At 42.4% G+C, this 17,381-nt stretch overlaps 1 protein-coding gene across 2 annotated transcripts in view; it reads left to right on the forward strand.

Annotated features, from left to right (window-relative positions):
• The first annotated feature begins 1,050 nt into the window (after positions 1-1,050).
• katnal1 (katanin p60 subunit A-like 1) overlaps positions 1,051-17,381 on the forward strand; it is a 30,476-nt gene continuing 14,145 nt past the window's right edge. Inside the window, exons 1-4 of one of the 2 annotated variants that reach the window (XM_068032831.1) lie at positions 1,051-1,135; positions 3,365-3,540; positions 7,541-7,704; positions 12,297-12,462. In XM_068032831.1, coding sequence (XP_067888932.1) covers positions 1,069-1,135; positions 3,365-3,540; positions 7,541-7,704; positions 12,297-12,462 — 573 coding nt within the window. In that variant the 5' untranslated portion in view covers positions 1,051-1,068. Of the gene's footprint in view, positions 1,136-1,259; positions 1,321-3,364; positions 3,541-7,540; positions 7,705-12,296; positions 12,463-17,381 lie in introns of those variants that run through there. The other variant, XM_068032832.1, reaches the window with a different exon arrangement.

Raw genomic sequence — 17,381 nt, forward strand, 5'->3', positions numbered from 1 at the left:
CTCCTGCAGTAATGTCCTGGGGTTGAGATGATTGGTCTCCACCAACCATAATAATCTTCCTTTTTGCTAGGTATGATTCCAATCAGTGGAGAGTTTCCCCCCTGATTCCCATTGACTTGATTTTGCTAGGGCTCCTTGATTCCACACTCGGTCAAATGTTGCCTTGATGTCAAGTGCAGCCACTCTCACCTTACCTGTGCTTGCTGATGTACATTGGCACCCGGTTAAGCAATGCCTCGATTTTAGAATTCTCATCCTTGTTTTCAAATCACTGCATGGTCTTGCCCCTCCCTATCTCTGTAATCTCCTCCAGCCCCACAACCCTGAGATATCCACATTCCTCTAATTCTGGCCTCTTGAGCATCTTCAATTTTAAGTGCTCCACCATTGGTGGCTGTGCCTTCAGTTCCCTAGACCCCAAGGTCTGGAATTCCCTTCCTAAACCTCTCCACCTCCCTTTCTCCATTTGGACACTCTTTAAAACCTACCTTTCTGACCAAACTTTTGGTCACTTGTCCTCATATATCAAATAGCTTGGTGTGAAATTTTGCTTTATAATGCCCCTGTGAAATGCCTTAGGGCATTTTATTGTGTTAAAGGTGCCATTTAAATATAAGGTGCTGTTATAGTCATTTTGTGGGTGAGAGGTGGAGGACGTGGTGTTATTTGCAGACATCTGAAAGTGGAGGAGGAAGCGAGGTCTGTGGGAAGGAGAGGAGGGTGCGCAGAGTGTATTCTGAGAAGAGGAGCTTTTTAAGATCTGTTTTTACTCAGAAGAGAAAGTATAAGATCTGTTTTGAGGGTTGCAAGGGGGAACACAAGGCCAACATTTTTTGGTTGTATCTTTTTTAAAAAATGTGTAGAAATTACAAACGAATAGAAAAGGAAGTAAATCTGTCACCCAAGACCCATCCATTACCCTGCCAATTGTTACAATCTTAAGTGCTTTATCTGTTTTCGAGAATTCCGCCCGCGCCTATTCATACCTCGCCCGCTGATTGGTCCGTTTACCCTGGGCCGTGTTTGTGACGTATGAGGGTTCCACAGCTCGCGCTGTGCCGGCTGTCAATGGTAACGCCTGCTGCCCTGGGTAATAGGATAACGGACTGGGAGCGGCCAAACATCAGTGCGTCAGGTAAAACCCGCAGCGGCCGATGTCGGCACCATGGCCACATGACACTGCAACATGGACTCAGGCGGGCAGGTGTGAAGTAGTAGCCTGCCGTCAGTCCAGCTGGCACCCAAACTCCAGAGTGGGCTGCCGACTGGCGCGGCCTAGTCGCCGCCCTTTGAAGATTAGGCGATGGCTGAGGCACGAAGGTTTGTGGGGTTTGTAGTCCAGTGAGGGGGTTCCTCGCACAGGGGAACCTAGTGGCGGGACTACAAATCCCAGTATGCGTCGGCCGATTGGGGCTGCCGTGAAACTAGTCACTAATTTACAATTATTTTCAATCTGCACGATAAAATATATGGAAGGAATTAGAGTCCGAGAAAATGCCGAGTGAGGTTTGAGGCTTTCGCGTTTTCTTATGGTTTTTGAAGACGCTGGGGACTGGACGGTTGTCCTGGGAGACGTGATGCATTAAGGGGCTCGCCAGTCAAAAAATATTCTCCGGTTTCAAAAAGCAGGGCACCACCGAATTATCTGTGAAGCAAAACTGTGATAAATTTCATTATGACATGCGAGCAAATTCTGTTGTGTATTTTCTCTGAAGGGTGGCCAGGCAACCAGATCTCATAACATATTCCCTACTCTGTACATATGTATGAAAATGGTGAATTCCTGTGCATTTAATCCATTGGCTGCGCATTTAATAAGTTTCTTTGTCCACGGATGAATTTAATTAATGAGTAGTTAAAAGCAAACTTCCCAAACTCAAAAGCCCTAATAATGTCAAAGCGTTTTCTTCCAGATCAATCTAGGTGCTTTCTTTGCCTATTTATCTTGCCCAACTGCATACTGTACAAAGGAATAATCCTTTCTTTTTTCCTTTTTTAATATTTACTTCTAGGCATACTTAATTTCTCATCAGTTTAATAGTGTTTGGTTATAAATCTAATGTAAGCAGTTTCTAAACTATTTTACCATTGACAAATTCACAGCAACTTCCATGCCTTTATTACCTCTAAACTTGACTCTTCCAATGTACTCCAGGCTGACCTGTCACTTTCTACCATCCGTAAACTTGAGGTCATCCAAAACTGCTGTCTGTGACCTAATTCACACCAAGTCTATTCAGCCTTCAGCTCGTGCTTGCATTGGCTCACTGTTGAACAATGGCTTGATTTTAAAACTCTCATCCTTGTTTTCAAATCCCTCCATGGCGTCACCCCTCCCTATCTCTGTAATCCCCTCCAGCCTTACAACCCTCTGAAATACCTGCACTCCTCCAATTCTGGTCGCTTGAGCATTCCTCATTTTAATTGTTCCAAGGTCTAGAATTGACTCTTTAAACCCCTCTGCCTCGCCTCCTTTTAAGACTCCTTAAAACCTATCATTTTGACCATGTTTTTGGTTATCTGACCTAATATTTTCTTATGTGACTCAGTGTCAATTTTTGTTTGATAACTGTCCTGAGTGCCTTGAGATACGTTACTACATTAAATAGACTATATAAATACAAGTTGTTGCTGTTGTTTATTGCATACAGGTTAAATAGGCAGAAATGTCCTAACACGTACAATCATGCCTCATAGGCTCGAACATTACTGCTGCATTTTTATTTGTGCTGACGCAGTATAGCTAAGAGGAGATTTAGTAAAGGTTTTCAAAATTATGAAATGTTGCTGATCGAGTGAATAGGGATAACTATTTTCTTGCTTGGAAGTCAGTTGACAAGTTTGTATCATCAATCTAAAATTGGCACTAAAAGGGTGAGTTGAGAGGTTAGGAGAAAATGTTTTACACAAGACTGTTGGGGTGTGGATGGAATGCTTCGGCACAGGAGGTGTTTGAGGCCGAAACCAATGCATCTGTTAAGAGAAAAATTGGATAAATATTTGAAGTGGAGGAAGACACTGGGCCAATGGAACTGAAGCTTACAGTGTGATTAGTTTTGGATTGCCCGAACAGAAAGCTGGCATTGCAATGATGGACTAAATTTCCTCCTCCAGTGCTATAAACATCTATGGGTTTTATAAAAGATTACACATAATCTATCAACATGTTATTGAGTGAAATATTCTGAAACTTGTCCACAATAAGTAAAACCAAATTAATAAAAAATGCATATTTTAACTAACGGGAGTGTCAAGCATTCAAGACTTTAATATTAACCAAAGTGGGGCTGCAATTTTTTGATTTCCTTCTGTAGATATGTGTATTTCAAAGCATGTTCTAAACTGTTATATTTTAATCTTTTAGGAGTGTGGAGCACCATGAGTTTAGCAGAAATTTATGATAATGTGAAAAAAGGGAGGGAGTATGCTCTTTTAGGAAACTACGATTCTTCAATGGTTTACTACCAGGGAGTGATCCAGCAGATACAGAAGCACAGTCAGTCAATCAGAGATCCAGCATTAAAGGTGAAATGGCAGCAGGTATGATGATTTCCACTATCAACTTTTCTATTCATCTTTTACTTTAATGGGATGCTTGTTTACACAGCTGTCTCAACTGCTTTATTGTTTACTGGAGATGGTGGTGGGGTGAGAAAGAAATTTAATAGTGAAAATATTTGGAGATTTTAAGAAATTTGGGTTGGACCTACTATTCAAGCCATGAGTTGAGGATGTTTGTCCCTACATGGGTTTTGAATTTTATTCCTCACTAAATAGTACATATCTCTCTTTCTATTAAGATAGATGTGGGTGGGTGTTCTGTTCCAATTGTTTAGTACATTGTGATATAATGTTGATGGATTTGTGCTGAAATAAAAAGGAGATTAATTAGATTGAACATGGAGAAAGGTGAGAGCAGAAATCCAGATGGGGGAAGAGAGTTGGAATTTGAGACAAAGAAATGGGGAAGGAGAATATAAAAGCAATTGATTAAGACCAATCATTGTCATTGTATGCTCCTTTACTGCTTCACCCTTTTGTGGACTGCAATTGCATGATTTCAGTCATACTTGTCCCAATGCTGCCAGTATATCTCCCAGCATGACTTCTCATCCCACCCCACAGTGATTCCCTGGAGTTCCCCAAGGATCCACTTTGCCCTCTTTTTCTTCATCCAGATGCTGCTTCTTGTTAACATTATCTGGAGGTCAGTTTCCATATATATGCAGATAACACCCACCATTTCCCTCGATCCTATACAACCTCCATTCTGTCAAGCTGCCTGTATAACATTAAGTCCTGTTAAATTAAAATATTCTCAAACTGAACATCAGAAGGAACAATGCTATATATATTTGGCCGTGCCATATATTTTACTTCCCGGCACTGACACCATCATCCCTTCTTGACCACGTGTTCTGGCTGAATTAGGACACATGGAATCTAAGTGTCCAGTCTGACCTAGGGCAGCTGAGTTTCAGATCCTGCAATCTATCCACTACCAAGTGTACTTATTTCCATATTTGATAATATATACTGCCTCACTTTGCTCTGATTACTGTTGAAACTCCAATACATTCCTTGTCAGGCTCCTATCTTCCAGTCTTCATAAATTCTCGGCTCATCTAAAACCCAACTGCATGGTATGCAGTAAGTCCCTCTTGCCCAAGACCCTGAGCTCAGTGATCTACACTGACCTTGTCCTTATCTTCAAATCCCTCCATAGCGTCAGCCCACCTTCTCGTGCAATAGCCTCCAGCCCTGGATCTTGTCCAAATTCTTTGGTCCTCCAACTCTGGTCTTCTGCAGATTCTCCTTTCCCTGCATCTTACCATTAATGGCAGAGCCTTCATCCTCCTCAACTCTACTGTGCGTTACTGAATCTCTCCACTGCTTTACTTTTTGTTGTTCCTTTAAAAACCCACTTACACTGATTTTCTCAACCAAGCTTGGCTTTTGTACCTTTATTTCCCCCAGTAAACAACAATAACTTGCAGTTATATTATGCTTTTAATGCAGAAAAAAACTCTAGTACTTCAGAGGTGAGAGGAAAAACTAATAACATGCCAAAGAGAGATTAAGAAATGTGACTAAAAATTTGTGTTGTAAGAAGAGTCTGGAAGGAGGAGAGAAAGAAAGAATGGCAGAGGGGTTCAGGAAAGATTCCTGGAGAGTGGAACTAGGAAACTGAAGGCACAGCTACCAGTGGGGTGGGATGGGTGTTGCAAAAGAGGCCAGAGTCAGAGGAAAGGAGTATTCGGTGGGTGGGGGAGGCAGTAAGGAACCAGGAGCCAATGTAGGTGTGTGAAAATTGGTTGATAGACAAGTGGGACTTGGTGCAGAATAAGACATGGATAGCAGAATTTTGCAAGTTCTGGAATTCATGGAGGGTGGAGGCCAGCGAGGAGAGCATTGGTTTTGCCTTGAGGTGACAAAGGCATGGATGAAGGTTTCAAAAGCAGATGGGCAGAAGTAGGGACAGATGTAGGTAATGTTGTGGAAGTGGCTAAAAGTAGGCTGTCTTTGTGATGGATGAGATATGGGGTCAGAAACTCCGCTTGGTGCCAAATAGGATGTCTTAGAATGTTTTTTCCACTGTATTCTATGCCAGGAAGTGTGTGTTTTTGATGTTTTGGGGAAGTGCATAGGGAAATGAGCTGCTTTTAGTATGAGCTCTTTAGTGGCACTACAAAATAAATATTTTAAACTGAGGATTCAATTAGTCAAAAAAAAGTCCACAACCAGGACTGTCCTGGTAGACCTATCATATCAGTCTGTTCCTGACCCACTGAACTTATTTCTTTCTATCTTTTTTCCCATAGTCCAGTCTCTTCCCACCTACATCCGTGACTCTTCTGACACCCTACATCATTTCGACAATTTCTAGTTTCTGGCCCCAGCTGTTGCCTCTTCACTATGGACGTCCAATCTCTCTACACCTCCATCCCCCACCAGGACAGTCTGAGGGCTCTCCGCTTCTTCCTTGCACAGAGACCCAACCACTCCCCATCCACAACACCCTTCTCTGCCTGGCTGAACTTGTTCTCACATTGAACAACTTCTCCATCAATTCCACACACTTCTTTCCAATAAAAGGTGTTGCCATGGGTACGCGCATGGGTTCCTAGTTATCCCTGTCTTTTTGTGGGATACGTCGAACATTCCTTGTTCCAGTCCTACTCGGGCCCCCTCCCCCAACTCATTTTCTGGTGCATTGATGACTGTAATTTTGCCGCTTCCTGCTCTTGCCCGGAACTGGAAAACTTCTTCAACTTTGCTTCCAATTTCCACCCTTCTCTCACCTTTTACATGGTCTATCTCCAAAACTTCCTTTCCTCAACTTCTCTGTCTCCATCTCTGTGGATAGGCTGGCCTCTAATATTCATTATAAGCCCACCGACTTGGCTACCTTGACTACACTTCCTCACACCCTGTTTTCTGTAAGGACTCCATTCCATTCTCCCAGTTTCTGCCATCTCCAGTGCGATGCCACCACCAAACTCATTTTCCGCTCCCCTCCCCTGTCAGTACTCCGAAAGGATTGTTCCCTCCGTGACACCCTGGTCCACTCCTCCATTACCCCCAACACCTCGTCCCCTTCCCATGCAAACATAGGAAGTATAATACCTGCCCTTTTACCTCCTCACCATCCAAGGCCCCAAACACCTCTTCCAGGTGAAGCAGTGATTTACCTGTACTTCCTTCAATTTAGTATACTGTATTAGCTGCTCACAATGCGGTCGCCTCTACCTTGGGGTGACCAAACGTAGATTGGGTGACTGCTTTGCAGAACACCTCTGCTTAGTCTGAAAACAAGACCCCGAGCTTCTGGTTGCTTGCCATTTCGACTCACCACCCTGCTCTCATGCCCACATTTCTGTCCTTGGCCTGCTGCAGTGTTCCAGTGAACATCAACGCACTTTTAATTAAGCACTCTACAGCCTTCCGGACTCCTCATTGAGTTCAGCAATTCAGTGCATGACTGGCTTTTTTTCCCTCCAAAATTAAAAAAAAAAATTAATTCTTTTATTTTAATTTATTTTTTAACCATGTGCCTGCCTTAAACTTGGCTTTTCATGTTGTGCTTTTGGACAGAGCTGTTCATTATTCTGCCATTAACACTCTCTCTGGACTAATGCTTTGTCTTTCACCACAGCTATAAACCCCCTCTTTGCCTTTGTCCAATGACAGCTTTGTTATTTAATCTCTCCTGCCCGCTGCCCTATCACACACCTTCCCTTTTGTTCTCTTCCCCAACCCCCACCCCCTCACTTACTTAAAACCTAATACATTTCTGACCTTTGCCTGTTCTGATGAAAGGTCAGACCTGAAACATTATCTCTGCTTCTCTCTCCACAGATACTGCCTGACCTGCTGAGTATTTTCAGTACTTTCTGTTTTTATTTCAGATTTCCAGCATCTGCAGTATTTTGATTTTATTAAAGAAAAATCTAGTGTTTGAGGAGTTCAAGACTGGACTCAAAGGCATTCTGCCACAGAAATAATGGATAGAAGAGTATTGCTGTGATTTGTTTTCCAGGTGCGTCAAGACTTAGTCGAAGAGTATGAGCAGGTCAAAGGTATTGTTAACACTTTGGAAAGCTTTAGAGTAGAGAAACCTCCAACTGATTTCGCTGCACCTCAGCAAGATGAGTCTGCCAAGGATCCCAGTGTTTGGCCACCTCCCATTCCAGTTGAACACCGGTGTGTAAAGTTAATATTAAATGTTAGTTTTGTGAAACTGTGAGTTACTCTTTCCACTAATTTTCTCTTTGTTAGTTAACACAACTTATCTATATCTAACATCAGTTAGATATATTTATGATGATGCAAAATATAAAGGCAATGGCAATACAGATCTAATGTTGATATACCAACAAAATAAATTATGCTAAGTGGTGGGTCAATAACATAAGAAATAGGAGCAGGAAAAGGCCATACCATCCATCATGAAGCTGCTCTGCCATTCAGTAGATCATGGCTGAACTTGAACATCAACTCCACTTTCCCACCTGATCCTATATCCCATGGTTTCCTTAGTGCCCAAAGATCTATTACTCTCAGTCTTGAATATACTGATCGACTGAGCAGCCACAGCTGTCTGGGGTAGAGAATTCTAAAGATTAACAACTCAGTGAAGAAATTTATCCTCATCTCTGTTCTAAATGGCTCACCCTTTATTGTGCAAATCCAACCCCTAGTTCTAAGCATTCCAGCCAGGGAAACAATCTCTCAGAGCATCTATCCTGTCAAGCCCTGGAAGAATTTTATCTGTTTCAATGAAATCATATCTCCTTTTTTTTAAACTAACGCAAATATAGTCTCATTCTACTAAGTCTCTACTCATAGGACAGCCCATCCCAGTAATCAATTCAGGACCATAGGAGCAGGATTAGGCCATTCAGCCCATTAAGTCTGCTCCACCATTTAATTAGATCATGGCAGATCATTTACCTCAACACAATTTTCCCGTGCTATCCCCATATCCCTTGATGTCGTTAGTATCCAGATATCTATCTTGAACATGTTCAATGATTGAGCTTCCACAGCCCTCTGGGGTAGAGAATTCCAAAGATACACCATCCTTTGAGTGAAGAAGTTCCTCCTCATCTCAGTCTTAAATGGTCTACCACTTATTCTGAGATGATGTCCCCTGGTTCTAGACTCAGCAGCCAGGGAAAACATCCTGTCTACATCCATCTTGTCACGCTTTAAGAATTTTATAAGTTTCAATGAGATCACCTCGCATTCTTCAAAACTCTAGAGAATACAGGCCCAGTTTCCTCAATCTCTCCTCAAAAGACAATCCCGCCATCCCAGGGATTAGTCTGGTGAATCTCTGTTGCACTCTGTTTGACAGGTATATCCTTCCTTAGATGAGGAGACCAAAACTATACATGATACTCCAGGTGTGGTCTCTCCAAAGCTCTATACAATTGCAGCAAGACTTCTTTACTCGTGTACTCAAACCCCTTGTGATGGTAAACCTTTCTTGCAACCCATCTAGGGCAACTATATCTTTCCTTGAGTAAGGGGACCAAAACTGTACACAGTACTACAGATGTGATCTCACCAAAGCCCTATATAATTGCAGCAAGACAAACCCTTTTGCAGTAAAGGATAACATACCATTTGCCTTCCTACTTTCTTGCTGGACCTGCATGTTAACTTTCTGTGATTCATGTGCAGGGGCCTCTAAATCCCTCTGCATACCAACATTTACTAGTCTCTCACCTTTTTTTAAAAAAAAATTCTACTTTTCCATTCTAACTGCCAAAATGGATAATTTCACACTTCCCCATATTATACTCTTATCTGCTACCTTCTTGCCCAATCACTTAACCGGTTTGTATCTCTTTGCATTCTCCTCACAGCTTACTTTCTCACCTAGCGTTGCATTGTCAGCAAACTCAGGTATATTACGCTTGTTCCCCTCCTCTAAGACATTGATATAGATTATAAATAGCTGAGGCCAAAGCACTGATCATTGTGGCATTCCTCTAGTTACACCCTACAATCACGTAAATAACCTTTTCTGTCTGTTAACTAATCCTCAATCTATGCAAATATATTACCATGAATCTGATGAGCACTAATTTTGTGTAACATCCTCTTGTGTGTCATTTTTATAGAATGCTTTCTGAAAATCCAAATTTACTGCATCTACTGGTTTCGCCCTTAACTACCCTGCTAGTTACACCCTCAAATCCTCCACCAACATCCTGGGGGTCACCATTGATAAGAAATTTAACTGGACCAGCCATATGAATACTGTGGCTACAAGAGTAGGTCAGAGGTTGGGACTTTTGCGAGTAACTCACCACATTACTCCCAAAACCTGTCCACCATTTACAAGGCACAAGCCAGGGGTGTGACAGAATACTCTCCACCTGCCTGGATTAGTGCAACTCCAACAACACTGAAGAAGCTCAACATCATCCAGGACAAAGCAACCCCTTTGGTTGGCACCCCATCCACTACCTTGAACATTCATTCCCTCCACCACTGGCGCACAGTGGCGCAGTGGTTAGCACCGCAGCCTCACAGCTCCAGCGACCTGGGTTCAATTCTGGGTACTGCCTGTGTGGAGTTTGCAAGTTCTCCGTGTCTGCGTGGGTTTTCTCCGGGTGATCCGGTTTCCTCCCACATGCCAAAGACTTGCAGGTTGATAGGTAAATTGGCCATTAGCAATTGCCCCTAGTATAGGTAGCTGGTAGGGAAATATAGGGACAGGTGGGGATGTGGTAGGAATATGGAATTAGTGTAGGATTAGTATAAATGGGTGGTTGATGGTCGGCACAGACTTGGTGGGCCGAAGGGCCTGTTTCAGTGCTGTATCTCTAAACTAAACTAAACTAGTGTATGCCATCTACAAGATGCACTGCAGAAACTTGCCAAGGCTTCTTCAATAACACCTTCCAAACCTGTGACTTCTACCTGGAAGGACAGGGCAACAGATGTATGGGAGTACCATTCACCTGCAAATTCTCCTCCAAGTCGCACACCATCCTGACTTGGAAATATATTGCCATTCCTTCACTGTCACATGGTCAAAATCCTGGAACTCCTTTCCTAATAGCACTGTGGGTGTACCTACACCACATGGGCTGAAACAGTTCAAGAAGGCAGCTCACCACCACCTTCTGAAAGGCAATTGGGGGGTGGGAAATAAATACCAGCAAAGCTCACATCCCATGAATGAATATTAGAAAAAATTTTAAGAGATTTGTCATACATGATTTCCCTTTCATAAAAGCGAGTTGGCTGTGCCTAATCTTCTTGTGATTTTCTATGTGCTCTGTTCCCACATCCTTAGTAATAGATTCTAGCATTTTCCCTACTACCGATGTGAGGTTAACTGGCCTATATGCATGCACTCCTCCTCTAGACACATCCTTTGTTTCTTTACTTGTCCCATTACCACTCCCTTTGGCCTTGCACTATGAAACCTTTTGTCATTTAATCTCTCCTGTCTTCCACCTATCTCAGATCTTCCCGTTTATTCTTCCCCTGCCGCCACCCACCTTTCACTTGCTATTCTACCTATTCTAACTTTTCCCAGTTCTGATGAAAGGTCATTGACCTGAAACATTAACTCTGTTTTTCTCTCGCAGATGCAGCCTGACCTGAGTATTTCCAGCATTTTCTGTTCTTATTATGGCCTCTCTCCCTTTTTTGAACAGTGTGGTTACATTTGCTACCTTCCAATCCAAGGGGAGCATTCTAGGATCTAGAGAATTCTGGAAGATTATAACCAATGCATCCATTATCTCTGCAGAATTCTATTTTAAAACCCTAGGTTTTGGGCCACTAGGATATTTGTCAGCATTTAATCCCATTAATTTTTCAGTACTTTTTCTTTACTAATATCAATTACTTTAAGTTCCTCACTCTCATTAGATGCTTGGTTCCCCAAAGTTTTAAGTATGTTATTTGTGTCCTCTACTGTGAAGATAAACACAAAATATTTGCCTTATAAGTATGGTTTTAAATTAGTGATCGAGTAGTCTTAGTGTAATAGGAAATGAACAAATGTCAGATGACAGACTGAAATTAGTAATTCTTCTGATTTAGTGTCTAGGGAAGCTACTTACATAGTACTGTTCAAAGATTGGCCATTTTGTCAGAAATGAAGGTGATTTGTAAGCTTGAGCCATTTCTATTCAGACATTTATGATGGCTTCTTTGGTTGTTAGGTGTCAAAATTAGATGCAATGCTCAGTTGTCCAAGGATTACATTTTGCACCTGATTTATTGTCAACTTGACTCAGTGGTAGCACCTTGCCTTTGATTTGTAAAATTGTTGGTTCATGCCCCACTTTTGAGCAAGTAATCTATGATAACACTTTGAGTGTTACTGAGAGAGTGCTGCATTATTAAATGTGCCATTGTTTGGGTGAGACATTAAGCTGAAGTCCAGGTGGATGCAAAAGATTTTTTGGAAAATATTTCAAATAAGTTCATTTAAGAAATTTTTATGTTTAAAGACCTAGAATTAGATAGCCCATTTTTATTTTGAGTACGGTTTGAAATACTGTTTTAAAGAACAATGATTAAAACCTGCGACATGTAGTATGAGTTTATAGTATTTTCTAGTGGATATCACATTTTACTGCATTAACATTGAATAAGCTGGTGAAAAAAAATACATTTTTTTATGATCAATACTTTCACTTTAAGTGAAGCCTCTCGGAAAAATGTTCAGTTGGTGCTGATCACTTAGTAGCTTATTCTCCTGGCATCACCTGACGGGCACATGAGTGTTCTACCTAACAGTGTCACATTGAATTTCACAGAGCTCCTCTGATGAAGCGGCAGAATCGTGATGTTAAGCCTGTGCGTAAAGAGTCACCAGTTGTTCAGGCACGAGGACTCGTGGGTCGTGGTCAGCAGGCTGGTCGAGCTGAAAAGTCTAGCAGCAAACATAGTAGTGATTCCAGAGTAAAAGGAAAAGATGACAAGGTAAAAATCTGAGTTCTGAAGAAGGGTCACTGACCTGAAATGCTAACTCTGCTTCTCTCTCCACAGACGCTGCCAGACATGCTGAGTATTTCCAGCATTTCTTGTTTTTATTTAAAAATCTGGGGCTACCAGTCGTAAACTTGTTGACTTTTTTTTTTATTCGGACAATACGACGGGTTATTTTCTATAGTTTAGTTATTAGGACAGTCAAATCGTACGCCTCTTCAAAACTGCAAACTTTACATTATTTTCGTTATACTTTTGATTGATTACATTTCACTTTTTCTCTTTGGTGCCATCCTAAGAGAGTGGTAGCCTATTCGTCAACTATGTGAAAGGAGTTTTTTAAAAATTCATTCTTGAGATGTGAGCATCACTAATGAGGCCAATATTTATTGCTCATCCCTAATTGTCCTTGAAAAGGTGGTAATGAGCCACTGCCTTGAACTGCTGCATTCTGTGTGCTGTTAGGTAGTGGGTTCCAGGATTTTGACCTTGTGAAGGAAGGCCATATGGTCCATGTCAGGATGGTATGTGACTTGGAGAGGAACTTGCAGGTGGTGGTGTTCCCCTTTGCTGGCTCTCCTTGTCTCTCTAGGTGGTAGAGGTTGCAGGTTTGGGAGGTGTTTTCGAAGAAATCTTGGTGAGTTACTGCAATGCATCTTGTAGGTGTACACAACAGCTGTGGTGCCCTGGTTGTGGAGGGATCGAATGTTTAAGGTGGTGGTGGGGTGCTAGTCAAATGGGCTGCTTTGTCTGGATGATAAGCTTCTTGACTATTTCTCTTATTTAGACAAGTAGCGAGTATTGCATCATGCTCCTGACGTGCCTTGTATATGGTGGAAAGGCTTTCGGGAAGCAGGAGCTGATTTACTCGCTGCAGAATTATCAGCCTCTCAGCTGCTCTTGTATTTATGTGGTTGGTCCAGTTAAGTCTCTGGTCAATGGAGATCCCAGAATTTTGATGGTGGTAGATTTAGTAATGATAATGCCACTGCACAGGAGGGAATAGCAAGGAGTATCCGTACAGTCGTTATAGGAGATTCTGTAGTTAGGGGGACAGATAGGAATTTCTGCAACTGTCAACGTGAGTCTCGCATGGTGTGTTGCCTCCCTGGAGCCAGGGTAAAGGACATCACGGAGAGGGTGCCGAATATTCTGCAGGGGGAAGGGAGTGTGCCAGAAGTTGTGGTACACTTTGGTACCAACGACATAGAGCAGGTATTGAGAACCTACGGTCAGATTTTCAGGAGCTAGGGAGGTAGTTTAAAAAGTAGGACCTCAAAGATTGTAATCTGGATTACTGTCAGTGCCATGTGCTAGTGAGAGTAGAAATAGGAAGATAGAGAGGATCAATGAATGGCTTGCGGCGTGGTGCAGAGGGAGGGCTTCAGATTCATGGGTCATTGGAACCAGTTCTGGGGCAGGAGGCATCTAGCCAAAAGGGATAGGTTGCACCTCAACAGAACTGGGACCAGTGTCCTCACGGGGCGGATCATTGGTGTGATTGGGAGGGTTTAAACTAAATTGGCATGGGGATGGGCACCAGCATATAGAAGTAGAAAAGAGGAATAAGCTGCATTAGGGAGCGAGAGTGTTGGATAGTGCTAGAGAAGGAAGTATACTATGTTAGGTAGGAGCAGACTAAGAAGGACTATGAAGAATACAAAGACATGTTTACAATGCATGTATGCAAACGCACAAAGTATGATGAATAAGATTGGTGAGCTACAAGCACAAATAGCCATGTGGGAATATAATGTAATGGCAATAAAAGAAACGTGGCTTAAAAATGGTGAGGACTGGGCGCTTAATATTATAGGATACAAAGTGTTTAGAAAAGATAGGGAAAGAAAAAAGGGAGGTGGGGTGGCAGTACTGATTAGGGAAGACATTGTGTTGGAAAGAGAGGACGTCCTTGAGGGGGCAAAGACTGAAGCCATTTGGTTAGAATTGAGAAGCAAAAAGGGAATGATCATGCTACAGTGAGTATTCTATCGGCCTCCAAATAGTGTGAGAGAGAGAGGAGCAAATCTGCAGGGAGATGGCATAAGATGTACAAGGACTATAGAGTGATGATATTGGGGGGCTTTAATTACCCAAATATCGATTGGGACCATGTTGGAGTAAAGGGAAAGGAGGGAGAGGAATTTCTGATGTGTTCAGAAGAAACCTTGACAGTATGTTCTTTGCCTAACTAAGAAGGAAGCATGCTGAATCTGGTGCTAGGAAATGGGTGGGGGCAAGTGGACCAAGTGTCTAGTGGGGGAACACTTAGGTAAGAGTGATCATTGTATCATAAGGTTTAGATGAGCAAGGAACAATCTAAAGTAGAACTTCTAAATTGGAAGAGGACAGACTTCAGTGGCATGAGAGGGGATCACGCCTGGGTAGAATGGAATCAAAGATTGACCAGAAAAACTGTAGTGGAGCAATGGGTGATCTTTAAGGAGGGGATGTTACAGGTACAGGGTAGGTACTTTTCAACTAGGGCAAAAGGTAAGGGAACCAATGCCATGGCTCCTTAGATGACGATGGAGATAGAGAATATGAAGAAACAAATATAGATGGTGTATGATGCATGTCAGGTGAATTCTTCAAGCAAGAACCAGGCCAAACACAAAAAGTTGAGAGGGGAAGTGAAGAGGAAAATACAACTGAAGAGAGAATGAGAGGAGAATGGCAGTTAACATAAAGGGAACCCAAAAATCTTCTACCGGCATGTAAATGTTAAGCGGGTAGTAAAAGGTGAGGTGAGACCTATCTGGGACAGAGAGGGTGATCTATGCTTATAGGCGCAGGGCAAGGCTCAAACACTTAATGAGTACTTTGTATCGGTTTTTAATAAGGAAGAGGATGCTGACAAATTTATGATGGTGCTTCTATATTTTTAAAGTTTTTTTTTAAGGGCTATCATATTTTAGAATTATGGACATTGTTTTACTTGAGAAAACTGAAAAGGATTCCATGGATGTTTTTTTCGCTGGGGTCATCGGAAGGTCTTTTGCACTTGGTTTGTAAGCAACCCCTACTGGAAGTCACCTGTCTTCAGATAATTTACCCAGCGGGGGCTTTTTGACCTGGGGAAGATTTATAGGGGTCAGGAGGCTTGACTCTTGAGATGTTTTTGGTTTCATTATGGACAGTGTGTTGGGGTGTGAACTGTTTGAAGGCAGTTGGAGAAAACTAGTCAAGAGAACAGTCATCAGAGCTCAAAAAAGAAAATCTCTCTTTTTTTTTTCAGTTAACCGGTGTAGGTGGGGTGGGTGAGGGTGGGGTGGGCGGTGGCTAAAGTAAAAAGGAAACTTTCATATTTCAATCTGTGTTAATGCTTTGCTTCATTACTGGTTCAGTCTTGTTTTATAATAAACGGATAATTTTGTTGTTTATTAAAGAAACCTGGTTGGTGTATTTTATTTTGGGATAAAAATAGAGGCTATGATTGACTGTATCAGTAAAGATATAAATATATGTTGTGACCTGTGGAGTTGTGGAATTAGAAAAAACAGTGCACTTCTCCTGTGTCGGTCGTAACACAAAATATCAATAGAAGCGGGGATGGTAGAAGTAATAGATGAGGTCATAGAGTTATTTACGGCAGAGGAAGAGGCCATTTGGCCCATCAATTCCATGCAATAAATTAAAAGTTGATAGGCAGGATGTACTGGAAAGGCTGGCTATGCTGTTAGTGGATAAGTTGCCTGATCCAGAAGGCTTGCATTCCAGGTTGCTAAAGGAAGTGGGAGTGGAGATAGCAGAAGGGCTTGCCATAATCTTCCAATTTTCCCTTGATACAGGGGAGGTGCCAGAGGATTGGCGAGTGGCAAATGTGACATACTTATTCACGAAAGGGTGTAATGACATTGCTAGTAACTACAGGCTAGTCAGGTTAATGTCAGTGGTGGGTGAAGTTTTGGGAACAATTCTCAGGAAAAAAATCAACAGGTACTTGGAGAGGTTTGAGTTAGTTAGGGAGCGCCAGTGCAGATTTGTAAAAGGCAGATTGTGTTTGACTTATTGATTTTTTTTTTTTTTGATGAAGTAACAGAGAAGGTTGATGAAGGGAAAGCAATGGATTTTATCTATATGGATTTTAAGAAGGCCTTTTACAAAGCACCATATAAAAGGCTGGTTACCAAAACTGAGGCTCATGGAATAGGAGGGTCAATGTCAACTCGGATAAAAAAAAAAAATTAGCTTAAGGACAGAAAACAGCAAGTTGTGGTGAATGGTTTTTCAGACTGGATGATGGTAGACAGCGGTGTTTCCCAAGGTTCAGTGTTAGAACCACTACTTTTTTTAAATATATGTTCCCGACACCACCATCCCTGGGTATGTCCTGTCCCACCGGCAAGACAGACCCACCAGAGGTGGCAGCACAATGGTATACAGTTGAGAGGGAGTTTCCCTGGGAGCCCTCAACATTGACTGCGGACCCATGAAGTCTCATGGTATCAGGTCAAACTTGGGCGAGGAAACCTCCTGCTGATTACCACCTACCGCACCCCCTCAGCTGATGAATCAATGCTTCTCCATGTTGAACACCAAATCGAAGAAACGCTAATGGTAGCAACGGCACAGATTGTACTCTGGGTGGGGGACTTCAATGTCTATCACCAAGAGTGACTCGGCCAGCTCGGTCAGTAGTGGTATTACCGAGTCTGAAAGGACATAGCTGCTAGACTGGGTCTGCGGCAGGTGATGAGGGAACCAACAAGAGGGAACAACCTACTTGACCACCTCCTCACCAATCTACCTGTCGCAGATGCATCTGTCCATGACAGTATTGGTAGGAGTGACCACCGCACAGTCCTTGTGGAGACGGAGTCCCATCTTCACATTGAGGATACCCACCATAGTGTTGTGTGGCACTACCGCTGTGCTAAATGGGATAGATTCCGAACATATCTAGCAACTCA

Source organism: Heterodontus francisci, chromosome 6 (assembly GCF_036365525.1).
Source record: "Heterodontus francisci isolate sHetFra1 chromosome 6, sHetFra1.hap1, whole genome shotgun sequence".
Taxonomy (NCBI): Eukaryota; Metazoa; Chordata; class Chondrichthyes; order Heterodontiformes; family Heterodontidae; genus Heterodontus; species Heterodontus francisci.